At 37.3% G+C, this 22,815-nt stretch overlaps 1 protein-coding gene and 1 non-coding gene across 2 annotated transcripts; one reads left to right on the forward strand and one right to left on the reverse strand.

Moving 5' to 3' along the window:
• Positions 1 to 2,181: 2,181 nt before the first annotated feature.
• Positions 2,182 to 7,302, forward strand: LOC134745460 (protein extra-macrochaetae). The gene is made up of 2 exons (XM_063679505.1): positions 2,182 to 2,653; positions 6,085 to 7,302. The coding sequence occupies exons 1-2, from the start codon at positions 2,270 to 2,272 to the stop codon at positions 6,124 to 6,126; spliced, it is 426 nt and encodes a 141-aa protein (XP_063535575.1). The 5' UTR covers positions 2,182 to 2,269; the 3' UTR covers positions 6,127 to 7,302.
• Positions 7,303 to 10,459: 3,157 nt separating this feature from the next.
• Positions 10,460 to 10,532, reverse strand: Trnar-acg (transfer RNA arginine (anticodon ACG)). Its single transcript has one exon. It is a non-coding gene; the product is annotated as a tRNA-Arg (tRNA).
• Between the last annotated feature and the right edge of the window lie 12,283 nt (positions 10,533 to 22,815).

Raw genomic sequence — 22,815 nt, forward strand, 5'->3', positions numbered from 1 at the left:
ATAACACCAAATGAAGCAATTCACTACCTGAGTTCTTTACTCCCGCCTCCAAGGTGACTCGACTTTTTGCCGCGCTCGTTTTTTATGGTCATTGGACTGTAGTTGTTACGATTCGGACCTCTTTGTGTGGTCGCATAGGAGCCTGTAACGAACGACTTAGGTACGTGAGGTTTGGTTGTCGCTACGGATGGAACACGTCTAACAGACTATTAGCTACCAATAGAAAGTAAGAAACTGCTCATTTTATTGGGTTAGGCAAGTATTCTAAAATGGTGTTAGCCCCTTCCTTACTAAATGTAACAAAATAAAGGACACCGCGATAGGTAATGCGACAAATGCTATGGTGACAGATGATACAATTTGTCTCAGTGTCCTTTAAGTGGTTATTTACCTACTATTGTTGTCGTAGTCGCGTTGTCGCTTATTATAGTTCAATCAGGTGTTATTTATATACATATAAGGGAGTTTGAAACATCATTACGTAGGCATGTTTATATTGTTATTAAACCTGGGCCGGAACTAGTTACATATCCGTTTAACACTGTCAACACTGATTATCAGAGCGATTAATAAAGCGATTACAAAAATACTTATCACTCAGATAGCCCAGGACTTGCGTACTCGCATGTATGGTTTGTTTTGCTTTAGAGTATGAATTCACCTCGGCAGCAGAAGGACTTATCCAAAAGGAACAGTAAAATATTTGATGGATTTTAGTTCGGCCTTTTTTTATCCCAACAAGGCTTGAAAACTTTTCGCTTCTATTTCAAAATCATTTGTGTCTGAAATAAACGTATTGAATTGAATTGTTAAACTATTAGAAATTATAAGTACTTAATAAACGATTCACGGCTCTACCTTACTTAGGTACAATAAATTAGATACGTTAGTTAAACCATGTAGACTATGTTTATTGCAATAAAGGAGTAAGATTACTCGAAAAATTATTGACTTATCGAGTCCACAAATAGCTTGATAATTTAATTCGCATTCGGGTACGTTTGTAGTTTTTACAGGTAGTAGCCGAGCCCGGTGCCTTTCAGAGGACCTGTCCCCGTGGGACCGCGACAAGTGGATGCCGTCACGTACTTACGGCCATTGTTCCACTCCCCCCTACCCCCACCTCCCTCGCTCGCTGCAGCCTGTTCAGGCGTAGCTAGGTAATATGCTATTGCCTTAATATTTACCCTTAATAATCGATGCAGAGGGTGACTTGAATTTTTAGGTCGGGTAGAGGGTGGCTCTCCTCTTGGAGGAACTTAGAAGAACCCAGACTTGTTTCTATACGCAAATTAAATACTTATCTCATATCAAGTAACTTACGGAAAACTGTAAAGCTTGCGACAATGTTGGCAATTGAGTTGAAAGACAACGACAGATGTGAGAATGAAACATTGACTCTACATTTTTTTTTTTACTTCTTACTTATGTAATCTATACAACGCGTGTATCCATAAATGAATACATATATAAGAACCTTTAAAAAAAGCATAACATATCTGCATTAAAAAATTATCTGCTCTACATGCGGCTATTATTTCATTTAGCGATAGATATTACATTTTATACTAATTTAGTTACCTAAGCCATATTACGTTTACACACACATAATATCAATTCCCATTATATGGAATTAAATACAGACTTATCTTCTAAATTTTATTTGTGGTCAATGGTTGGGAGCTGCGTGATAAACTTTTATGGGAATGTTGTGAGCCCCATCAGGTTAGCTAGCAAAAAAGTAAAAAAGAAAAATTACAGACATTTCGTCTCCATTAAAAATATCTTAATTTTTAAATGGAAAATAAGATATTCGTAACAAGAAGAAATAAAATAAAACTTTACAATCAAATAGAGTCAGTTTACCATATACATATATATGCATAGGTACCTAATTTTAGAATGTCTATTCCACAAATTAACTGCAACTATAGTTCCCTAATTATTATTGTATAAATTAATTATTTTATCAAAAAGTCAACAATGCAGGACAAAGTGCATGTCACGAGCGCAACGGCCTTAGTCAGGGCCGCCCAGCGCCCAGCGCCCAGCGCAGGCAGACGCGGCGCCCACCGCCGCCATGGGAAAATCAGGCTTCGCCTCGCGAGCCCATTGGCCCGACCGGCCCCGCCCCGCGCCCCGCCCGCGACCATAAATACTAGGCGCCGTCGCGCATCTCCTCATTCCTCGCTCGCAGTCCGCACTCGCCACACGCGTCCGCGTTAACGTTACTTCCAGTGCTCGTGTTCAGTGCAACTCACAAATAACAATGAAAGCGATAACAGCAGTGTGCGCAACCGGCGCTTCCGTGCCGGCGATTGCCGGTGGGCGCGTGCAGCGGCACCGGGAAGGCGAAAACGCAGAGATCCAGATGTATCTCTCGAAGCTGCAGGACTTGGTGCCGTTCATGCCCAAAAACCGAAAGATCTCAAAGTTGGAGGTGATCCAGCACGTCATTGATTACATCTGCGACCTACAGTCGGCGCTGGAGAACCATCCCGCCATGGATCAGTTCGACGCAGAGGGTGCGCTGGCCGGCGCCCCATGCACGGTCCGCCGGCCGCCGCAGCAGCGCCGCCCGCTCGGCCCGCGCCCGCAGCCCAACACCATCCTCCGCAGAACACCTGCACTTCATCAACACCACAATCAAACGGTTAGTTTAATTTTTTTTCCTATAACAAAACAAAAACGTTAAACTTTGTTTACTTACTTTTATCAGTTTTCACGGAAAACCAGCGTCAAGCTGGATGAAAACATTGACGCTAAGAGTGTTTTCTTTTGTTTAGCTAAATAGCTGAACTAAATTAACGGAATAATATATTTTTAAAGTATTAAATTCTGTTAGCATATTTCCAATGTTCCCATGTTTAACGTCTACGTAAACCTTAGAAACATATGTACAGAAGCACACGCACTAGCCATGTTGAAAATAAACTCGCTAAATTTTTTAAATTTAAACTGAATTGTTACAATTGGCGATGCAGAGCGCCAATAAACATCTTGTTCGCCTAGCTAGACAGTATTCCATAAAAAGTAAATGAAATCGGGCGCGTCGTTGTTTTTGCGGCGCGCGCGCACCTGCGCGTTTCGCAAGCGCGGGAAGGTAAAAGCGGAGATGCCGAGTTTCACAAGCGACCGCGAGACGTCACTGTATCGCATGCATAGAGTCGCAAACTTAAGCATCAAAACATGCTAAAGGTTCCCATGATTTGAGATGTCAGTCGTATTGTAACAGAATGTCCCAATCAAACATTTTAGCGAACTATTCCAACCGCTGTACATTCATTCTAAGAAGTATTTGAATAGTGCTTAGGTCGATAAACAACAGCCACAATCTAAACCGCTGTTCACGCGTGCGTGACGACTGTTTTGATTTTCAGCCTTGAAGCGCGGCCACCTGCGCCGGCGCCGCGTAAACGGCCGTGTACTGACACACTATTTGAATATTCAACACATATTTATGTATACTGCTCGTTTAACATTCCGCCTAACACCTGCGCGAGCTAACCCTTGCGTCTTGTTTCAAATTGCCCCCGAGATACGCGGAGATTCCGATACAGAGCGAAATCGTCTAAAATTGCACTAAGATTTGCTGCACCGCCAGAGCGGCAGGTGCATCGCGCAGGATTTATTCGAGCGCCTTGCGATTACTGCCCCAGGCGCTGCTCGTTAATACTTGCCCGAGCACGTAAATTTTAATATCTGCCGCTGTTGGAGCCGAGAGAAATGCCCACGACAACTTGATTTAGGGGACACGATGCGCTACTCAGAATTTACAGCAGCGCAACTGACCAAACAGACGACAACTTTAACAATAATCCCGTTCACAAATCCATTGCATGCGTCTGTTACAAATACAAAAGAAAAAGTATTGCCATACCTACTACATTATTTCAAAGATATTTTAAAAACCAGTTACCATTTAACCATACCCGCATTCCAGTGTCAACTAAGAAGTCTAGAAGATATAAATAAAATAGTTTTACTGGTGGTTTCGGATTGCTAATTAAAATTCATTCTCAAGATATATAATATAAAAAGAATTCAGAATACTATATCACAATACACCCACAAACATAGATCATATTACTCAGGTATCCAATAAACAAGCACCACTGATTTAATGAGCTCCGGGCGCCGGCGACATCGCACGATATACTAATGTACCGCCTACTACAATACAGTATCGGAATGCCGATTAATCGGACCGCATTCTTCGAAACAGACGAGGAATAACATGAAATATAAAATCTCATATGACTGTAGTTCATATAAGTAATCTAAATAAGCTCTTGTATAAAACATACAAAAAGAAGGCTCGAGGCGATCGTGCCGGAATCCGAGGCATCGTGAGGCGGCATTTCACGGTGGTATCTGGCGGGGCATCGCCGTGTGCCACAAACTCCGGTCACGAGCAATACGAGCATACGCCACGCCGCTATCTCAGCGACGGTAATTGTTGCTCGCAGCTGCCTGAACTCGCGGGGCCGTGGGACCTTTCGCCGACATTACCACTTGATTCCTCCGCTCTCACTCACGTTTTTGTCCTTTGCAGCTTGAACCCAATATTATTGTCCGTATTTGTATAACATCGCCCGAAACAACCGTGGCTACAGTAGGCACAGCAGGAAACACTACCATTACCAACCTACCTATAGTAAAATAAAGTACCCCTTTAAGGTCATCACGTGTAAATAATTGTTATTTTCATCAGAGGTTGCATTATTCGGTTGTCAATCTTAACAAAAATATAAATGTCGTATCAGTTAGTCATTCATTTAGTATACCCGCATGATTCCCCTCAAAATTAATGTAGGAACTTTAAACAGCTTCCCAATAAACGAATCTATCAGATGGCTACCACCACATGTTCGTTGATCGGCTTAATTTAGGTTGTGTTGGTGCTGCGTCAGACACAAAAGGATGGCAGCTTAGCGCCTACACGGTTTGCTCGAGTCGCGACCGCCAGGCGACAGGCGACACTAACGAGCGGCCAGGTGTCCACGCCCACGCTCTCTGCTCCTCTGAGTATCTCAGTCTCCGCGCACCTCGCCACGCATAAATTGCACGTGAAAGTTTTACGATCACCTTTACGCTTCTCCGAACTAATAAACTGCGGCGGCGGCGAGTAGACAATGCAGTCCACCGCGAAATGTCTCCGCAAAACTTTGCACGTGCAACGATTTCGCCGATCAATTCCATCGCCGACGGATCGATCAAGGGCATTGTGCAGCTAACGGTTGCTCACAGCTGCGCACAGAGCACACGTGACGGCCGCCACCGGTAGCCGGATAGCTAAATAAATGCGACGCTCATACCTACCTTTTTATTATCCAGTCGACAATGCTCGTCACATAAAGGGATTTCACGTGTGCTTGCAAAGTCCCGATCTGTCGGAACATGTGTGTTCTCCCTTTGGTATGTGTCCGTAAATAGGGTGTGGCCACGTGCGCCCGCTCAGCTGCGGCGCGGATGTGCGGACGGGAAGCAGTAATCTAACACTTAGCACCGAAAAAGTTATGCTGAAACTGCAAGCGAACAACTACTCCTTTAACCAAAACATCCTGCTGAGTTCGCGTAACTGTTGATTTCCTACAGTACTCATCTAGCCAGAGTTTTATTCTACAGATTATTATCCCCCACTTCTGACTTTACACGCATCAAGTAATTTAGGACAGGAAAATAATGGACCCATTGTCAAAACGCTAATGAATTAAAAAGTGTTGATATAGAGCACACATGCGGTGACAGATGGCCGGACGCGGGCCGGGATGCGTGCGACACTCGATACGCTATTTGTCGCAATTACTGGCTACCGAGTAATTGTGATTAGCTTTATCACGAAATATTAATCGATCCGAACCATTTTCACTGCCTTCTTCAATTACATCACAGTTGTTTATAAGCGAAGAATTTTTAAGCGAACATGTGCGCGCGCATCTGTGCAACGATTGGTAACTGCACCCTCGTCCGCCTTGAATTGGGTGGCAAGGGCTTGCCTTCTGTCATTCTGAACCCTTCATTTAATAGAAGGTTAGTTATTTCTTATACCTATACTTACCTATGTTTTTCTTATTGTTACAGGCAGTAGAAAAGCAAAGCCAGCAGGACAGGCCACTGTGCTAGATTGAGGAGATAAATATTATATGGTAAAATTAAATATACCTCGTGAAGGAGGCCGCGCACGGCGACGACGCCACCGCGCGGGCGAGCCTCTCGCGAAGACATCCTAAGTACGATCTCGTTATGATCAATATAAGTACTACGTTAATTTAATGTAATTTGTGGCATTACGGGAGGAGACAGCATTGCAATGCAATCAATCGTTGGTGACGACCTCTGACCGATTGTTTTGTTAATTTCATGTAAAAAGCTTTACTAGTTGTTAGTCCTATGAATGTTATGTGTTGAATGGTTTGCGGAACACTTAAAACCCAGTCAGGACTGCCAGTTAGAATTAATGCTACGATCTTGATATTGTGATTCCTACACGGAATCGACGAGTATAAATATGTTTTCATTTGTAAAATAATGCTTGTATTTCTGTTTACTTTTCAGTCCTAGATTCTTAGTTCTTAAACGATGCTTCCATTAATATCAAAGATGTAAACCGATTGAAAGTTGGTTTATCTAAATAATTTTATTAATTTAAATTTTCATGAGTGTGATTTTGCATGGCGATTTTGTTGCTATTAGGATACGGAATAGGTATTGTGTTCGAGTAAGTGCTCGGCGCAAACGTTATCATTTAATTTATAAATTGTGTCGAGCACGCCCTATATGTAAATAGTGTATGTAATAAATGTAAAAATATTAAATTTTAGCGAAAAATTATCAAATTGATACCTTTATGATTTTATTTTGAATATAAGGTGAAAATGCTTTAATTATCTTATATAATTCTTATTATGATGTATTATAATTTTAAATAGACTGTTATAGATTTAGTTATTGAGGGATGAGTTAACGGCGGGGTGCCCGCCTTTTGGTACAAATAGTTTATTGATGGTTGCGGACGTGTGCAATGGTTGAAGCGGCCTCCTGCTGCGGCCGGCAGCGTCGCCGGCGCCGGTCGCCGGCCCGCTGCCGGCACAGATATAACCAACCGTGCATTTAACGCCGCACCTAACAATGTTCCATGCAGTCCGAAATCAATAAATAGGTCACAAATTACTACTACTGTATAGTTTCTAAACTATTTTCACAATTTTTTTCATACTGTCATTTATAATGTAATTGATTAACTCTGCACTGATTATTTAACATAAAAAGAATCAATGAAAACTGGAATAAAAAAGTTTTGAAGAAATACAACCTATTTTTAATGTTTCCTTTGTGCCCTTCCTTACCAGAGAATATAATAATATGTCATTAGTGTCATTACACCAAGGTATAGAGAAATAAGAAAGCTTAGAGTGCTCATACTCCATAAAAAATCATTTTTAAGTGAATTTAATTTACTAAAAATAGGTTTTAGGTACCATACCTTCCATATAACTTATTATTTAGTATTAAATATGGAGTGAGAACTAAGCTTACTTACTTCTCTATAACCAAGGCCATGCACAACACCAAGATCAAGGGTTCAATTTCAATTCTACATTCATTTTCATAAGGGTGCAATCATTCTGTTACATGGCGACTATATATATATCCAACTTTATACATACAAGTAGCGATATCAATTTGCTACTACAAATGTATAAGTTCAACACGACATTATTTTCGTGATACATGCGTGACACTTATTACAATGTTTCGGATTTCTATAGTATTTTTCAAACTCGATGGGTACGCTGACAGGTGTTATTTCAATAGAATTTTGCGAGATTTGGCGTTTTTAGGTTATAAATTATATGAAGATAACACCTGTCACCCTACCCATCAAATTTGAAAAATACTATAACAAAGCGCGGAAATATCACGAACTGTCGAAAAAGCAATGTCGAATATCACCTCTGTTATATCGTACGCTGGTTTGAAAAGAATGTGCTGTAAAAACACATTTTTTCTCAATTTTATTAATAAATGTCGCATGATTTAGCGGCGGAACGGTTTAATAAAATGCTGCCTTGACAAGAACAAGTAGGTACGTATTTTCAGAAAAGACATAAGTTGTCATTTTCTTAGAAATTTTGGGTAATTACCACAATAAAATTAATTTATTAATATTATAAAGGTACTAATAATATAAGTATTTTTGATTGAATAGACTGATGTTTGTGGTCGAGGTACTACCCAATCACGTTAAATTCCTAGGTACACAGATTTGGCCAAAATTTAGCATTACAGATAGCTTATGACCAGGATAAATAAACAAATAATATTATGGGACAATCTTAAGCAAAGGATATTTTAGTTCTTTTTATCCAGGAAACTATACTCCAAGGGGGTAATATTTTGTACGGGAGTAATGCGGGCAAATATGCAAGCACAGCCTAGTAAGAGTTTACTTCAGTAGAATAATCTCGTTATTTTATTTGAAATATAAATTCAATAAAAATAATGGTAAATACCTAAGTGTTTATTCTCTCATGGCTCCTCTATACGATGGGCCATCATACTGGACCACTAAGATGGGCCAGCGTGTAGAGCGGCGTGTCGGATGGATGGCACGGCGTGTCGGTTTTTCGTCCGTACATCAAAGGTAGTGGGCCAGCGATGGTGCGTAGTGCGTACGCATCTACACGTGGCCCAGTCCAAAGTGCGTGCTCACTGCTCTCAACCATCGCATGGCCATCTCGCTGGTCCAGCGCTAGGCCATCGTGTAGAGAAGCCATCACAAGCAAATTCGTTAGTAGGCACAAGTGTACAGTCAATACCTACTAACATGGATCCACGTTCCGGCTTACGATCGGCTTATCGCGGCCGTAAAATTCGAGAGGTTAATAAATTCTTTCAACGAATACAAATGATGTAATCTTAAGAGTCCCCGGCAAGCTCGGCCGAATTGCCCCTTCCCATACAAACGTAGTTCCGCTCTCATTTTAAAACTACGTGTTAGATTGTAATGGAACTTTGTACATACAATGACATGAGGAATATCTGGGTCTGTCATTAATTTATATACAAGCTCCAGTTTATAAAACAAATGAAATGGAGCAAAAACAAGTTTTGTATGAGTAACTTAAATTCGCTGTAGTTTTAACTATGGTATCTGAAGCTACAGAAACTAATTACAGCCATAGCTATATAGCCATATTATATACCTTATGTTATTCTAAGTACAAAGTTTTAGAGCAATGTAGCTAGTTGTTTTCAAATGAGAGCGGAACTACGTTTGTATGGAGAACCAAGCTTGCTTGGACCTTTAAAATCCATCAAACAGTTTGGGCTGTATTAGTACCGCATATTTTACAATAGTTATTTGTTTTACAAGCGGGCAAAGTTGTTGTTTAACCTCTCGTGCTAATATTGATACCCGAGCAGGCGAAGAATGGAGTCTTGAGCGTTATAAGGGTGTCAAGACTGTCAAGGCACGAGAATTAAACAAATTTTGCCACCGAGTGAAACACAAAATTTTTCACAAGGAAAAACTCTAAAATATCAAACAAAATCAAAGCAAATCGATTTAAAATGAATGTTATAAAATATTTACCATTTAAAAGTCAATTCTATTAGCAAACATAAGAAAATAACTCAAAATTTGCATTTGCTTACTTTGCCTCACATGTGAATAAAGTGCAACTTTCTTATCAGTTTTTGAACAATCAACAGGGCCTTTATCAGCTGGTGCGGTGAAAAATAAATTGATTTATAATACAAAACCTGCTAAGATACTCATAAAACATTACCATCTCTCAAATAGAAATTACATGAACACGCCCGAAAATTATCGGCTAGAGTCGGATCATGCAACTCCGTAATGCCATTTGCAAATGACAAAGTAAGGCAATGTCATTATTCATGTCAATTTTTTTGTAAAAAAATATGCCGTTTATAGTGAATCTCTCTCACTTTGTTTATTTAAGTCTGTGCAAAGTTAGCCTAGGAGGACTATTTATACCTATATTGAAATGACGGTCTCCAAACTATATATTTGACTTATTATTTGTTTAAAAAGCCGGTAAGAAACTGACATGGGTCATGCTCATGGAGACGAGAGATCACGCGATTGCATCACGGCCAATTATCGCAACTACAAACTACAATATTTGGTCAGCTGCGTGTTTATAATCATAATTTATCAAGTGTACGCTAAACTCATCTCTCCGCCATCAATAATAAAGACGTTTTTTGTCGAAACACTCATTGGAATTCACACCAATATCATTTTAAACTCTGTCGCTTAAGCCATAAAGTACATTTTATTATGCTCTACCTTATAACTTTATTAAATGAAACTCTTGTTCGCCAAACATTTACGCATCACACTCGTAGATGAGTAAACAAAACCACTAATTGTTGAAGACAGGTAAAAAAACACCGTGGAAAATTCTATAAATAAAAAGAATTTCCGCGACCCTGCCAGGATTCGAACCTGGAATCTTCTGATCCGTAGTCAGACGCGTTATCCATTGCGCCACAGGGCCAGGTGAGGAGAGCTTTAAATTATGTAAGTTGGTTTCCGAACGGCTCACTAGGTCAACTTATTCTTACCAATTCTAAAAATATTCCGATGAACCAAATTGGTATTTGGTTCTATTTGATGGGTTCATGACACATAAAACACAACCTAATAAATTCTACTAAACTCCTACAAACCTTTGGACTCGCCAAAAGATACATTTTAAATTACTCTGGGTTATAGGTATCCGTATTTTTCTTATCCATACATGTTTAAGAATGAAAGACAGAGTGGAGAAAGGGAATCCCTAATTGCATGGCGGATAATAAACTAAGCTGGTCTAACTGAATATCATATATACTCATGGACCAATTTGGAGGAACGCAAAAAAAAAGTTTAATTACTAATTTTGAAATTACTTTAGAATAGAATAGAATAGTTTATTTGTGCAAAAAGGGTATAAATTGTTGTTACATAATATTGTTTCCAGTCCTTGATTTACCATAATACATGGCGTACAAATATTCTTAAATAATAATTTAAGGAGGATAGGAGGATAATTTTAGGTCATAGTCATAGTCATATTTATTCATATAACAATATACATTGCGTTTGAATTTCACATTATATCACAATTACAATTTTATAAATAACAATTAAAAATTAAAGTATTACAACTATCTAACATAATAACAATTTGGCTTATAATAAAATAATAAATAATAATTCCCAAGTCAATGTCAATTCATCTAAATTAATTATTCGTTACTATTGATTATGTCATAAAAAAAGAGAAAAAAAAACGATTCATTGATACTATATTGTACTCTGAGCTGACAAAAACTCATCAACCGAATAAAAGCACTTCTTTAACAAATAAGTTTTGAGACAATTTTTAAACAAATTTAATTTAGTGACTGTCTTCAAATCGGATGGCAATCTATTGAATAGAGTAACTGCCTGGTAAGCTGAAGAGTGTTTGACCACTTGCAGTTTAGTGGTTATTATTTGTGGTAAGTCCTTCCTTCTGGTTTCCAATCGCTTTTGTCTTTCTTCCGTTTCAATGCAGTTAAGGTACTTTATAAGGTCGCTAAGGACGCTAAGAATCACAAGAATATAGACACTAGGTACTGTGAGAATTTCAAACTTATTAAAATAAGTTTTACATGATGTCATCTGAGAAATTCTGGCTATTGTTCTGATAGCTCTCTTCTGGGCCACAAAGGCAGACTGAATGTTGTAAAGGTAGCTGTTACCCCAGAATTTAACGCTGTACCTAATTTTAGATTCGACCAACGCGCGATATACCATTATTAGTTGAGCCGTATTTGCTTCTTCTCTAAGGCTTCTTAGTGCATAACAGGCCGAACTTATAGAGTTGACTAGTGACGATAGTTCTTCTTTCCAACACAAACTCGAATCAATCCTGACTCCGAGAAATTTAACACAATTCACTTGTTGAATTTCAACTCCATTTGATGAAACCTGCAGACTGTCTTTATTTCTCGAAGTGGTTTTAAACAGTAAAGCATTGGTCTTGGCACAATTGAGTTTGAGGTTGTTTGTGCTGAACCAGGTATTTAGAGCTTGCAGAGTAAAGTTGACATTGTAGCTCAGCTGTATCATGTTCTCCGCCGATACTATAGCGTTGGTGTCATCCGCATAGACCACAAGTTTTACATCCGGAACAGAAAGGTGCTGTTATCCAAGTAATTAAACCTTTTTTCTGCGTTACTCTAAATTTGCCCATGAGTATAGTTTTTTTTTTTTCAAAAAATTTATAGTATTCAATATACAAACCGGTTCAATATACAATAGGCGATTTCTAAAAGTGATAGATATACATAGTAGTCATTAGCCCTAGGTACTATGATAGTACCTAGAGCTAATGTCAGTTAAAATCATCGGCTTGCATGGGATGGTGGAGTGAAAATTGTTCACCTGATAATATCATATCAGCTCAACTATAATTTTACATTGAAGGCATCGGTTTTATTGATGACTACAGTTAAGGCAGGCTACAGGCTACTACAGGTTTTCACAAAAAGTGGAGATGTCACCTCTTTTTTTGGACAGTATTTATGAATGTACCTTAACTTGCTTTAGAATGAAGCGGCTTCTCGTACTGCGAAGTAAGAATGTCGTTGTTTGATGAACGATAGCGTATCTCCTGATAGTGATAACGCCATCAAACAGGTGTGCCTCAAGCCGTACCGGCCTAACTGCGTTCTTTTCTTACTTTTCGGTACACTTGCACTTTAGCTTTGTACATGTATTTGAGTTAAAGATATCACAATTACAGTTTATATATTATATTAAACGATAACGCTCAAACCATATAAATATATCGCTTAAATAAAAGAAAAAAGAGCATGATCAAAAATCTATGGAATAAGTACCTAAGTGGATGATTCTACTAAGGTCAGTTGAAATATTTGGCAAGCCACACGTGCATGCTAATTAGGTTATACCATAAAAGTGATTAGTTATTATTTGCTCGTTTCATTAGTTTACCGGATGCCATTGTCCTGAACCATGGCATCCCGGAGTATCGAAGTACCGGCTTACCGCGTGATAACGGCACAGGTGGCAGGTGTTCTTATCGCGTCGCACTGAAACCGCGGCGAATCGCGACACGGGAAACGCGTGACTACGCTGAAGGGCCTGTACTGCTAGCATTCCAATGCTAATTTCCCTCTATTCAGCAGTTAATCAGAAATTATAATACTAGCACTAATGTATTAAATACTGTTTACATTGTTAGTCGGTATGTGTAAAAATATTTCTAGAAATTGATACATACGTCTAAAACTCTTTAAACTTAAACACCACAAAGGTTTTATAACGACGACAACGACGATTTAACGGAGCAACGCCGTTTTGTCGCCTAAATAGTGTTTAGTTTTTAAGTTTATAAAATGCATATACATATATGTTAGTCTGTAAGATATGGCCTTGTTGCCTGATTTAAATTTTAATTTGCCTGGTTTATGTAACTGACTGATGAAGCCTTCTGTGCTGTTCTGTGATTAAGGAAAAAAATAACCTTGCAGATGTCCCATACACCGACATGAATACCAACTGAAAAATATAACATTATCATCTAATAATGTATACAATTGAACTTTTTTTTTCCTTTACCTGTGCTATAAGAAACCTACTCATTGTTTCCTAATTTAATTTTTAATGTAAACGGTAAAATATATTAAGTGAACATAGAGATTCAGGCTGTGAAATTTAAAAAAATTGCTCGTAAGTCGTATGTGATGCGTCTTAGAAATTTGTTTTTTTCACAGCTTTAAGGGTAGGTATGATATTAACTTTATATCTTCATGCGTTCTGGAAAAATACTTTTACTACACCCACTGGAAAAACTTGTCTTTATTCTTTGAATCTATTTTATTTTATCCTCTACACAAGTAATACTACACAAATACATATTGAGTTTTTCCATGCTACCAACCAGCGTAGGTTGGACTTTTTCGTGCTGCTGATACATACTTAAAAGCATGAATATAAGCAATAATTATACATTTGTAATATTTTACATTTAAACTTTCCTTTTGATGCTATTATTTACCGTGTAAGTCGGGTAGGTTAGTTAGACATTTCAAAAGTACCACGAAAAAACACCTTTTTATACTCGGCGAATACGAATATTCGTATTTGTTGCATCACTAGATAAAGCAAGCTGTGCAGTGTGCAGTCACCTGCAGTTCCGTAGTAGTAACACTTACTTGTAATTATTGCGTGAAACACAAAAATAATACATAATACATATGTATTTATAAAAAAAACGGGCCAAGTGCGAGTCGGACTCGCGTTCCAAGGGTTCCGTACATTACACAATTTAAACAATGTATTTTTTATGTGAAACGTGAGTGAAATGTCTTTAAAAACCCGTAGGGGTCGGATCAAAACTAAGTAATTAAGTCCGACTCACGCTTGACTGCACATTTCTAATAGGTTTTCCAGTGATCTATAGGTAAAGATCTATTTTGTGTATTTTTTTCGAAATTTTTGACCCAGTAGTTTCGGAGATAAAGGGGGAATGGTCATTTTTTGCCTATTTTCTTGAATAACTTCTAAACTGTTTATTCTAAAATTATAAAATATATATATTTGAGATTCTCATAATGAGCTCTTTCATTTGATATGTAACACGATATAGTTTGAAAAACTTTATTTATTAATTTTCTCATTTACCCCCCAAAAGTGGCCCTCGTGTTTAAAATTCATTTGTTTACGTTACATGTTCGTCTTTGGGTCACAAACTTACATATGTATACCAAATGTCAACTTAATTGGCCCATTAGCTTCAAAGAAAATAGGCTGTGACAGACGGACAGACAGACAGACAGACGCACGAGTGATCCTATAAGGGTTCCGTTTTTTCCTTTTGAGGTACGGAACCCTAAAAAGAATATTACTTCATGTATTTCGAATCGATAACTTTACAGTTCTCTATAACGACATTACCTACTTGTTTTCAAAATACCGTTCTTTAATAATGTCATTTTGTGCTGCTTTCCAGAGGACAGTTACTTTAATCCCAATTGCGATTTCGTGCACGTTCGTGTTACCTGATGCGACGTTATGTACCTAGTCATGTTTACTCGGCATCCACTCAAGCGTTTGTGTTTATTTTACTTTGTTAGTTCCGTGTTTACCTTCTATGTGGAGCCAACAAGTAATGTTAAAAGTCGCTATCTATGACAAATCTAACAACTTCAGAATTCGCCAAGCCGCTTGGACAGCAAGTTGTGCTACAAATATAAACTAAAAAATGTAAATTTCAGTTACTAACCCTACATTTTGCGACTTCCAGATAAACAGAAACATAGGTACATAAGGTACCATTCGTTTTGTGAAAGTTTGGAATCATCGACCACTAACACATGGCCGGGGGAAAACACAAAGTTATATATTTACGTAACCTATATGGTGGTTGATTTTCGTAAAGAACCCAAGTAGGTAATAAATCTATCTAATTTGTAAGTTGTATGATAACACGGTGATGTAAATGTTTATGGGTCAGCTAAGCGTAGCTATCGGTATCGTATCGGCTATCACTATCAGCGCTATCAGCTTAGTGCGCTCACACCGGCAAGTGCAAACACCTGCGGCACCTGACACCCCAGACCGCTATCTTAGAAGCACTACGATATCACTAACGGTTCTAGTTAATCCATTAATAAACGATCTATTGATGTTTACTTAGTCATATGGTGAAATAATCAATCTTGCTGTATTCATACCTTGAAACGTCAATATCGCTTACTGTTGCATATCAATAATGTCCAATCTGTTATTCTTCGTTTGGGAAGACGATAATGGACCTTACTCGTACCCTCATACTTTTTGGGTTCAGTTTTTGCTTCCTTATAATATACGAATGAAGGTAATAGAATCCTTCAACCTGCGTAGTACCTACGTCACGCACGCCGCCATAAAAAAAATAGTAATATACAAGCGTTTGGCCTGTACTGGCCCGTCTGATTGAAAGTGGTGTCACTTTAATGATAACCTACATACAACACTCATAATGCTCAACGCTCATAATGAGAGTTTGTTATATTACGAAGATATCAGTGATACCTATAGTAATGTTACTTGTCCTAGAGTATTACATAAATAAGAGGGGGTCCCTTTGTTTGACATAGTTATTGAAAGTCATAATGTAATGATTGTCATATTATCATTAGTCATAATTCTGAAACCGTTAAGTTTTCAGGGTTTTCTTCGGGTTATCCTATAGATAGGTTAGGTTAGGTTTGTTTTATGGCAATGCTGAAAAGTTACGCATTTCTGAGAAAAACCAAATTATGACTAATGATAATATGACAATCATTACATTATGACTTTCAATAATTATGTTAAACAATAGAGACCCAAATTAGAGTATTACATGGGTATTATATAAATTTACAATACACTTTCAACGCTCAGTTACAAATAGGATAGTTTGCAGTTGTTTCCCATATATTCCATGGAATTATGAAATCTACCAAACCACTGGGTAGAAGTAACTTCAGTTTGCTAAGGCCATGCACAGCAATATAAACGACGCGCGTAACTTGGCGCCGCGGTTGTAAGCATAACAATGCCCGCTGTAAGATGACCGCACGCAACCGCGGCGAACAATAGCCACGCAATTCGTGGACTAAACAATATTCAACTTTCTTATGCAATGCACGATCATCAAGATAGCATTTTTTATTTAAATGCAGTGCAGCTCCGATCAATGTTATATGAACTTTATATCTTATTTAAGACTCGGAAGTCTCGGAACCGAAAAAAAATATGCTTGCAAAATAATATATGCCGACTGGTCGTTCTGAACGTATGTGATACTTTAAATTAATCACAACGCGAAATATAAGTATTACGCATATACAATAGATTACGTATAATCTATATACGTAGGTATGTGACGGTGTACGTATAGTGTCCCTAATATAAAATTCCAAAGGATTAGATTGATTAGTGTTGCGTTTATTGTTTTCCTCGATACCATCTATACCTAACGGTGCCAAAAGTGCGAGCAGGTGGCTGAGTAAATTCATACGAGTAATCGCAAAAAACACTTCAAGTGCGCGTACAACGACACCGATTAGCCCACACAGTAGGCATCGCCATTTATATATGTGCATAGAAAGTAGCACAACGGGGTTATATTAAATTATGTGTTTAATTTTCTAATACTTCGCATTCCTAACAAATATGTCGCTATATGATCTTTCAGGTCGCGACAATGCCTTTCTTCACAAAAGTAACCTTGTGGTAGCTAGCTCTATTGCAGCCATTTTTAGGTTCCGTCACTTTTTTTTTTTATTCAGAAACAAACAGTTATACCTACATAACTATGTATGACTATTGGTTAGAATAGACATAGGTCTATTCTTCTTGTCTTTAAAATATGTTCATAAACTATGTATGACTGTATAGACGGTAGAAACTATAGAGTTTCATAACAAAATAACATATGTACTTACATATAAATGGGTCAGTGGCTATTAACTATACATAAGAGAAAGACTTAATTTGTATTGTACAATTACTATATACTTAAAATATGTAAATCAACGATTTGATATCTCTATCAAAAATACATTGTAAGTGCGTCTAAGCAAGTTATAAATTTAGTTATATTCAATATTTATTGAATATAACTTATTATATTTAGTTATATTCAATAAGAATGCATTTAAATAAATGCATTCTTAAGTTGTGTTAGTGAACAGTTAAAAATGTCTATATCATTAAGTTCAAGGTTCTCATTGAATAATATAAGTATGATAACTTTGAACAAGTTTGGGAACAAATCAAATTATTTTATTAAATATTTTGATTTGTTTTGTTTTTTTTTTAAGTAGTCACACTACTATATATAAATTAAAAACTGTAATAGATGTCATATATATGACATCTATTACAGTTTTTTTTATGATAACTTTATTGAATAAATACATCTATGATTCAAACATGTCCAAAAATAATTAAAAACCAAAACTACTTCATACATTCACTTCCATCACTTAACACAAAACTATTACTACACCACAAAATCATACATTAAATAAGTACTAAAGAAATATTAAAGAAAAAAAAACACAGTCATCATAAAAAAACAGACAAATAACCAAACCAATAACAACTAATCAAATAACCCACCACGAGTCATTTCAGGCGCAAAAGTTCCCAACATGTTCGCTGCGTTTCCGCGTTGAATCGCAATAGATAATCTTTGCACCAGGAATGACCCGGAGCGGGGATCAAGACCCCTCTCACGCAAGCGACTCCCGAGCTCCCTAAAGAAGGACCGTGCCTCCGAGCACCAACACCCAATGGTCTCCATCTCCACCGCGAGTGGAACAAACAAATAACCACCCAAGCACGCATACTCATTAAATAGTTTAATGCGCGTTTGATGAATACATTCCCACCGTAACCAGTCCTGCAGTGGAATACAGACGGTCACTAAGAGTTTGAATATTTAGACGTTTAAAAGTATCGGTATAGTCAGAAGTATAGGCTAGTCCAGTCCTGAAGGCCACAGTGATATAATAAATCGTTTTTGAAGTCGCTCATTTCTGTCGATGTGTACTTTGTAAAACGGTTTCCATACTGAACAACAAAATTCAAGGTGACTTCGAACAAAACTATTGTATTAAAAAAATTATATGTTAGGAGGTTTACCAACACGCATACTGTGCGCATAATGAATCTTAACTGTTTATATGATTTTGCCAGCATTTTATTAATGTGTGGGATAAAAGTGAGTTTCCTATCCATAATCACACCAAGATCTCTAATTTCGGTTACTCTGTTTAATCACAGATTAATAAATAGTTACTACGTAACAGATACATCATTCCCATACAAAAGCGAAAATACCTACGCTATAATAGCCTACAAAATCTTAATAATAATACCTGCTGCTCAGGACGAGAAGAAATGTACCATAAGTACGCGAACAAAGAGTCGAGACTGCCTTGCTCGCCGTGCGAGTCACGTGCCAACGCGTCATCGTAAGAATGCGCTAGGGTTGTACTGTTACTTATGCTATTATTGTAATAAAACAAATGTTGCGAATCAACCATATTTTTTATTACTCAATCAAATATTTAAAAACAACAATTATATTACCTGACTCAAAAAACTCCTTCATTTACGATTTACCTACTTATGTTCAAAGAAATAAATGGTGACAAAATTCATAAAGATAGATTTAAAATACTACTCGGTAAATACGACAAATTTTCCTTTGTTTTTTGACTTTTACACCCATCTACTGCACAATAATTTTGTGGTTTCGGCATTTCGAAGCATAGGCGCGGGAAACGCGCGGTGCGAGCGCTCAGGCGGGCGTTCGGCGGCCCTCTATCGGTTGAATCGTCGACGATACGCCGAGCGGTAGGCATATAGCGCGTGGCCTTGAGCGAGTGAAGGAGGCCTGGTTTAATGTTTTACCGGATAAAGTGTAGGAGTAATTAATAACATTTTACCTGCGTAAAGTAAATACTTTAGAGTTCTGGATGTGATTAGTCAAGTCATTCGCATAACGAGTAAAAAGCAAGGGACCCAAGTGAGAACCCTGTGGGACTCCAGAACTAACAGACATCCATTGAGATCGCGTGGCAATTAGGGCCCCAGTTCTTATCACTCAGTCGGTACACAGACAATACCAGATACTTATTGTGGGTATTGCTACGACTACGATACGAAGATATTACAATATTTATGCTTTGTACTTTGTACCATTAATAGCCTATTTCCAAACAGTTCTCCGTCACAAGAACGGCAATGAAGGTAATAGCGCTGGGGCACGTCACTCGCCTCTCGTTAACCTTTCACGCTACCAACTTATATATTATTCATAACTACTACAATATGACTTTAGTGGACTAACTTTGCTAAGTTACAATTTGTGTATATCTACTTAACAAAATATTTTTATCTTTCAATTACTTACATTTTAATTTTACCGCTTACCTACATTTTAATTTTACCAGCCTAAAATTTATTTGTGTCTATAATTTTTTGTATATGGGTAGTTTTGCACATTGTAATTTTGACACAGGTGAATCCATTTTTCGTCAGTCTCCCGCTGACCACGAGCGCTGTAAAGGGTTCGTAACTACGGGGTGTTTTTTTATTTATTTATTATACTTACGCGATATAATCCGTTTACTTAAATAGTTGTATATTATACCTCGTTTTTGTTAGCATGAAATAAAAAAGGTAAACAATCTTGACGTGTCTTTTTATTGAAAAACTTTAAAAAAAACTAGTATCTATTACTTATGAAACCAAAATAATGTAAATGATCATATTATATGCTATATATGTTACGGGTAATGTTAGAAGTTTGATTAAACTTAAGTTTACCCGAGTATAACTAGTATTACCCAAGCCTTTTGGGTAAAGTCCGAAAATTTAAAAAACATTAATCTGTATTCGGGGTTTACCCCTACACACCTAGGTATACCCAACACTGGCTGGATAATGGTGTAAAAGTTGATTTAATTTTCGGGCTTTACCCAAAAGGCTTGGGTAATACTAGGTATACCCAGGTAACCTTAAGTTTACTTAAATTTAGCATACCCATGTTACGGGTGATGCTAGAATATTAAGTAAAAGTTATATGTATAAACTTTATTAACACACACAGACACTGGTAGTAATTTGGAAAGTGTAATGAATATTTAAAGTCAGTAAAGTGCCCGTCGCGACGACTCGCGAGTAACCCGCCCGCATTAATATTGAACGAGTGTAAAGGGCATCGCGCATATTTCCCTGGAGGCCTATGTTTACCCAGCTTTGCTACGAGCTATGCTAAAGCTTTATTTTAGTGCTTTGAGTTAACATTGTGCTGTTGTTATGAAAACGTAACTCAGTCGGGGCTTAAGTGCTGATCGATTCAATAATTGTTAATAACAATTTTATTTAATCAAAGGTCAAGTATGTAGGTATTATGAAACTTTAAAACGATACGTTTCTCATAAGCCTCCTTGTCTCTATTATAATCTAGTCTACAGAACTTATAGAATTTTAGAAAACAAATAAAACATAAATATTTTATTAGGGTTGTTAGTTTTACCTTATCTATATATATAAACGTAAAAGTCCTGACTAACTGACTGACTGACTCACTTAAATCAACGCCCAGCCCAAACCGTTGGACCTAGAGAGCTGAATTTTTCACAATAGGTAGCTTTTATGACGTTAGTATCCACTAAGAAGGGGTTTTTCAAAATTCATCCCCTAAGGTGGTGAAAAAGGGGTTGAAAGTTTGTATGGAGATCATACATTTTTTTTAGTGCGGGACTTGAAACTTCGTATAAAGGCATATTATTAAAATACAAGAAAAGTGATTTCAGCGTTTTTAAAAATTTATCCCCTAAATGGGTTAAAAAAGGGTTGAAAGTTTGAATCCATTACTAAATACTTTGAAACTTCCTAGAAAGGCATAATAGCCGATTACAAAAATAAGTAATATTGACGTGTTTGGAAATTCAACCCCTAAGGGGGTTAAAAAGGGGATGAAAGTTTGTCTTGGGGTACAAATTTTATAATATAAATGTTTATTAATTATAATAAGACAACAAGAAAACTTATTTCAGCGTTTTTAAAAGTTCATCCCCCAAGGTGGTGAAAAAGGGGTTGAAAGTTTGTATGGAGATCAAATATTTTTGTGAGTGTGGGACTTGAATCTTTGTATAAAGGCATATTATTAGAATACAAGAAAAGTAATTTCAGCGTTTTTAAAAATTCATTCCTTAAAAGGGTTAAAAGGGGTTGAAAGTTTGTATAGGGTCCAAATTATATTTTAAGCTAAGAGTGAAACTTCGTAAAAAGGTATTTCATTAAAAGAGAAGAAAGCTAATTTTAGCGTTTTTGAAAATGCATCCCTTAAGGTGGTGAAAAAGGGGTAGAAAGTTTGAATGGAGGTCAAACATTTTTTTAAGTGCGCGACTTGAATCTTTGCATAAAGGCATGTTATTAGAATACAAGAAAAGTGATTTACGCGTTTTTTAAAAATTCATCCCCTAAAGTGGTTAAAAAGAAGTTGAAAGTTTGTCGTGGTCCTAATTTTATTTTAAGCTAGGTACTTACAACTTCATAGAAAGATATATAATTAAAAGAGAAAAAAACTTATTTCAGCAATTGAAAATTCATCCACCAAGGTGGTAAAAATGGGGTTGAAAGTTTGTATGGAGATCAAATTTTTTTTTTAGTGCCGGACTTGAATCCTTGTATAAAGGCATATTATTAGAATACAAGAAAAGTAATATAAGCGTTTTTAAATATTCATCCCCTAAAAGGGTTAATCCACGCGTACGAAGTCGCGGGCAACAGCTAGTTGCGTATATTTATGAGCTCATGCACGTTCCGATACAGTTAGGCGCAGCGGAAGTGATGCCCCAGTCACTGTGGCATTGTGTGCAGAACCGCATTATCTTTTATAAATACACCATACCTACTACCAGACCTTTTATCACTGCTGCTTACCGAGAGCGGGCACTTGGTTACGCGATATGTGATACGGATCTCGAAATCCGTATGAATTAAGAAATGGCACTGAAAAAGTCAATTACTCAGTTTCTTGCGCCGGTTCGGTTCGGTTTCGGTAAAATATATCAAATTGAAAAATGAATTAGGTACATTTCTAGTGTCCAAAAATAAAAGATTTCAATGCCTTATGCTAATTTATTGCTTTAAAGACATAACAATTCTCTGATATTTCGTAGCCTGAAAAATCCATTTGCATTTGCAGTTGCATGTATTCGGATTACTTCGGATCT

This window comes from Cydia strobilella, chromosome 11 (genome assembly GCF_947568885.1).
Source record: "Cydia strobilella chromosome 11, ilCydStro3.1, whole genome shotgun sequence".
Lineage (NCBI taxonomy): Eukaryota > Metazoa > Arthropoda > Insecta > Lepidoptera > Tortricidae > Cydia > Cydia strobilella.

Coding starts and splice junctions, on each gene's coding strand:
- LOC134745460 (XM_063679505.1), top strand. CDS start 2,270: ATGAAAGCGATAACAGCAGTGTGCGCAACCGGCGCTTCCGTGCCGGCG. Junction 2,654..6,084: donor ATCAACACCACAATCAAACG/GTTAGTTTAATT, acceptor TTATTGTTACAG/GCAGTAGAAAAGCAAAGCCA.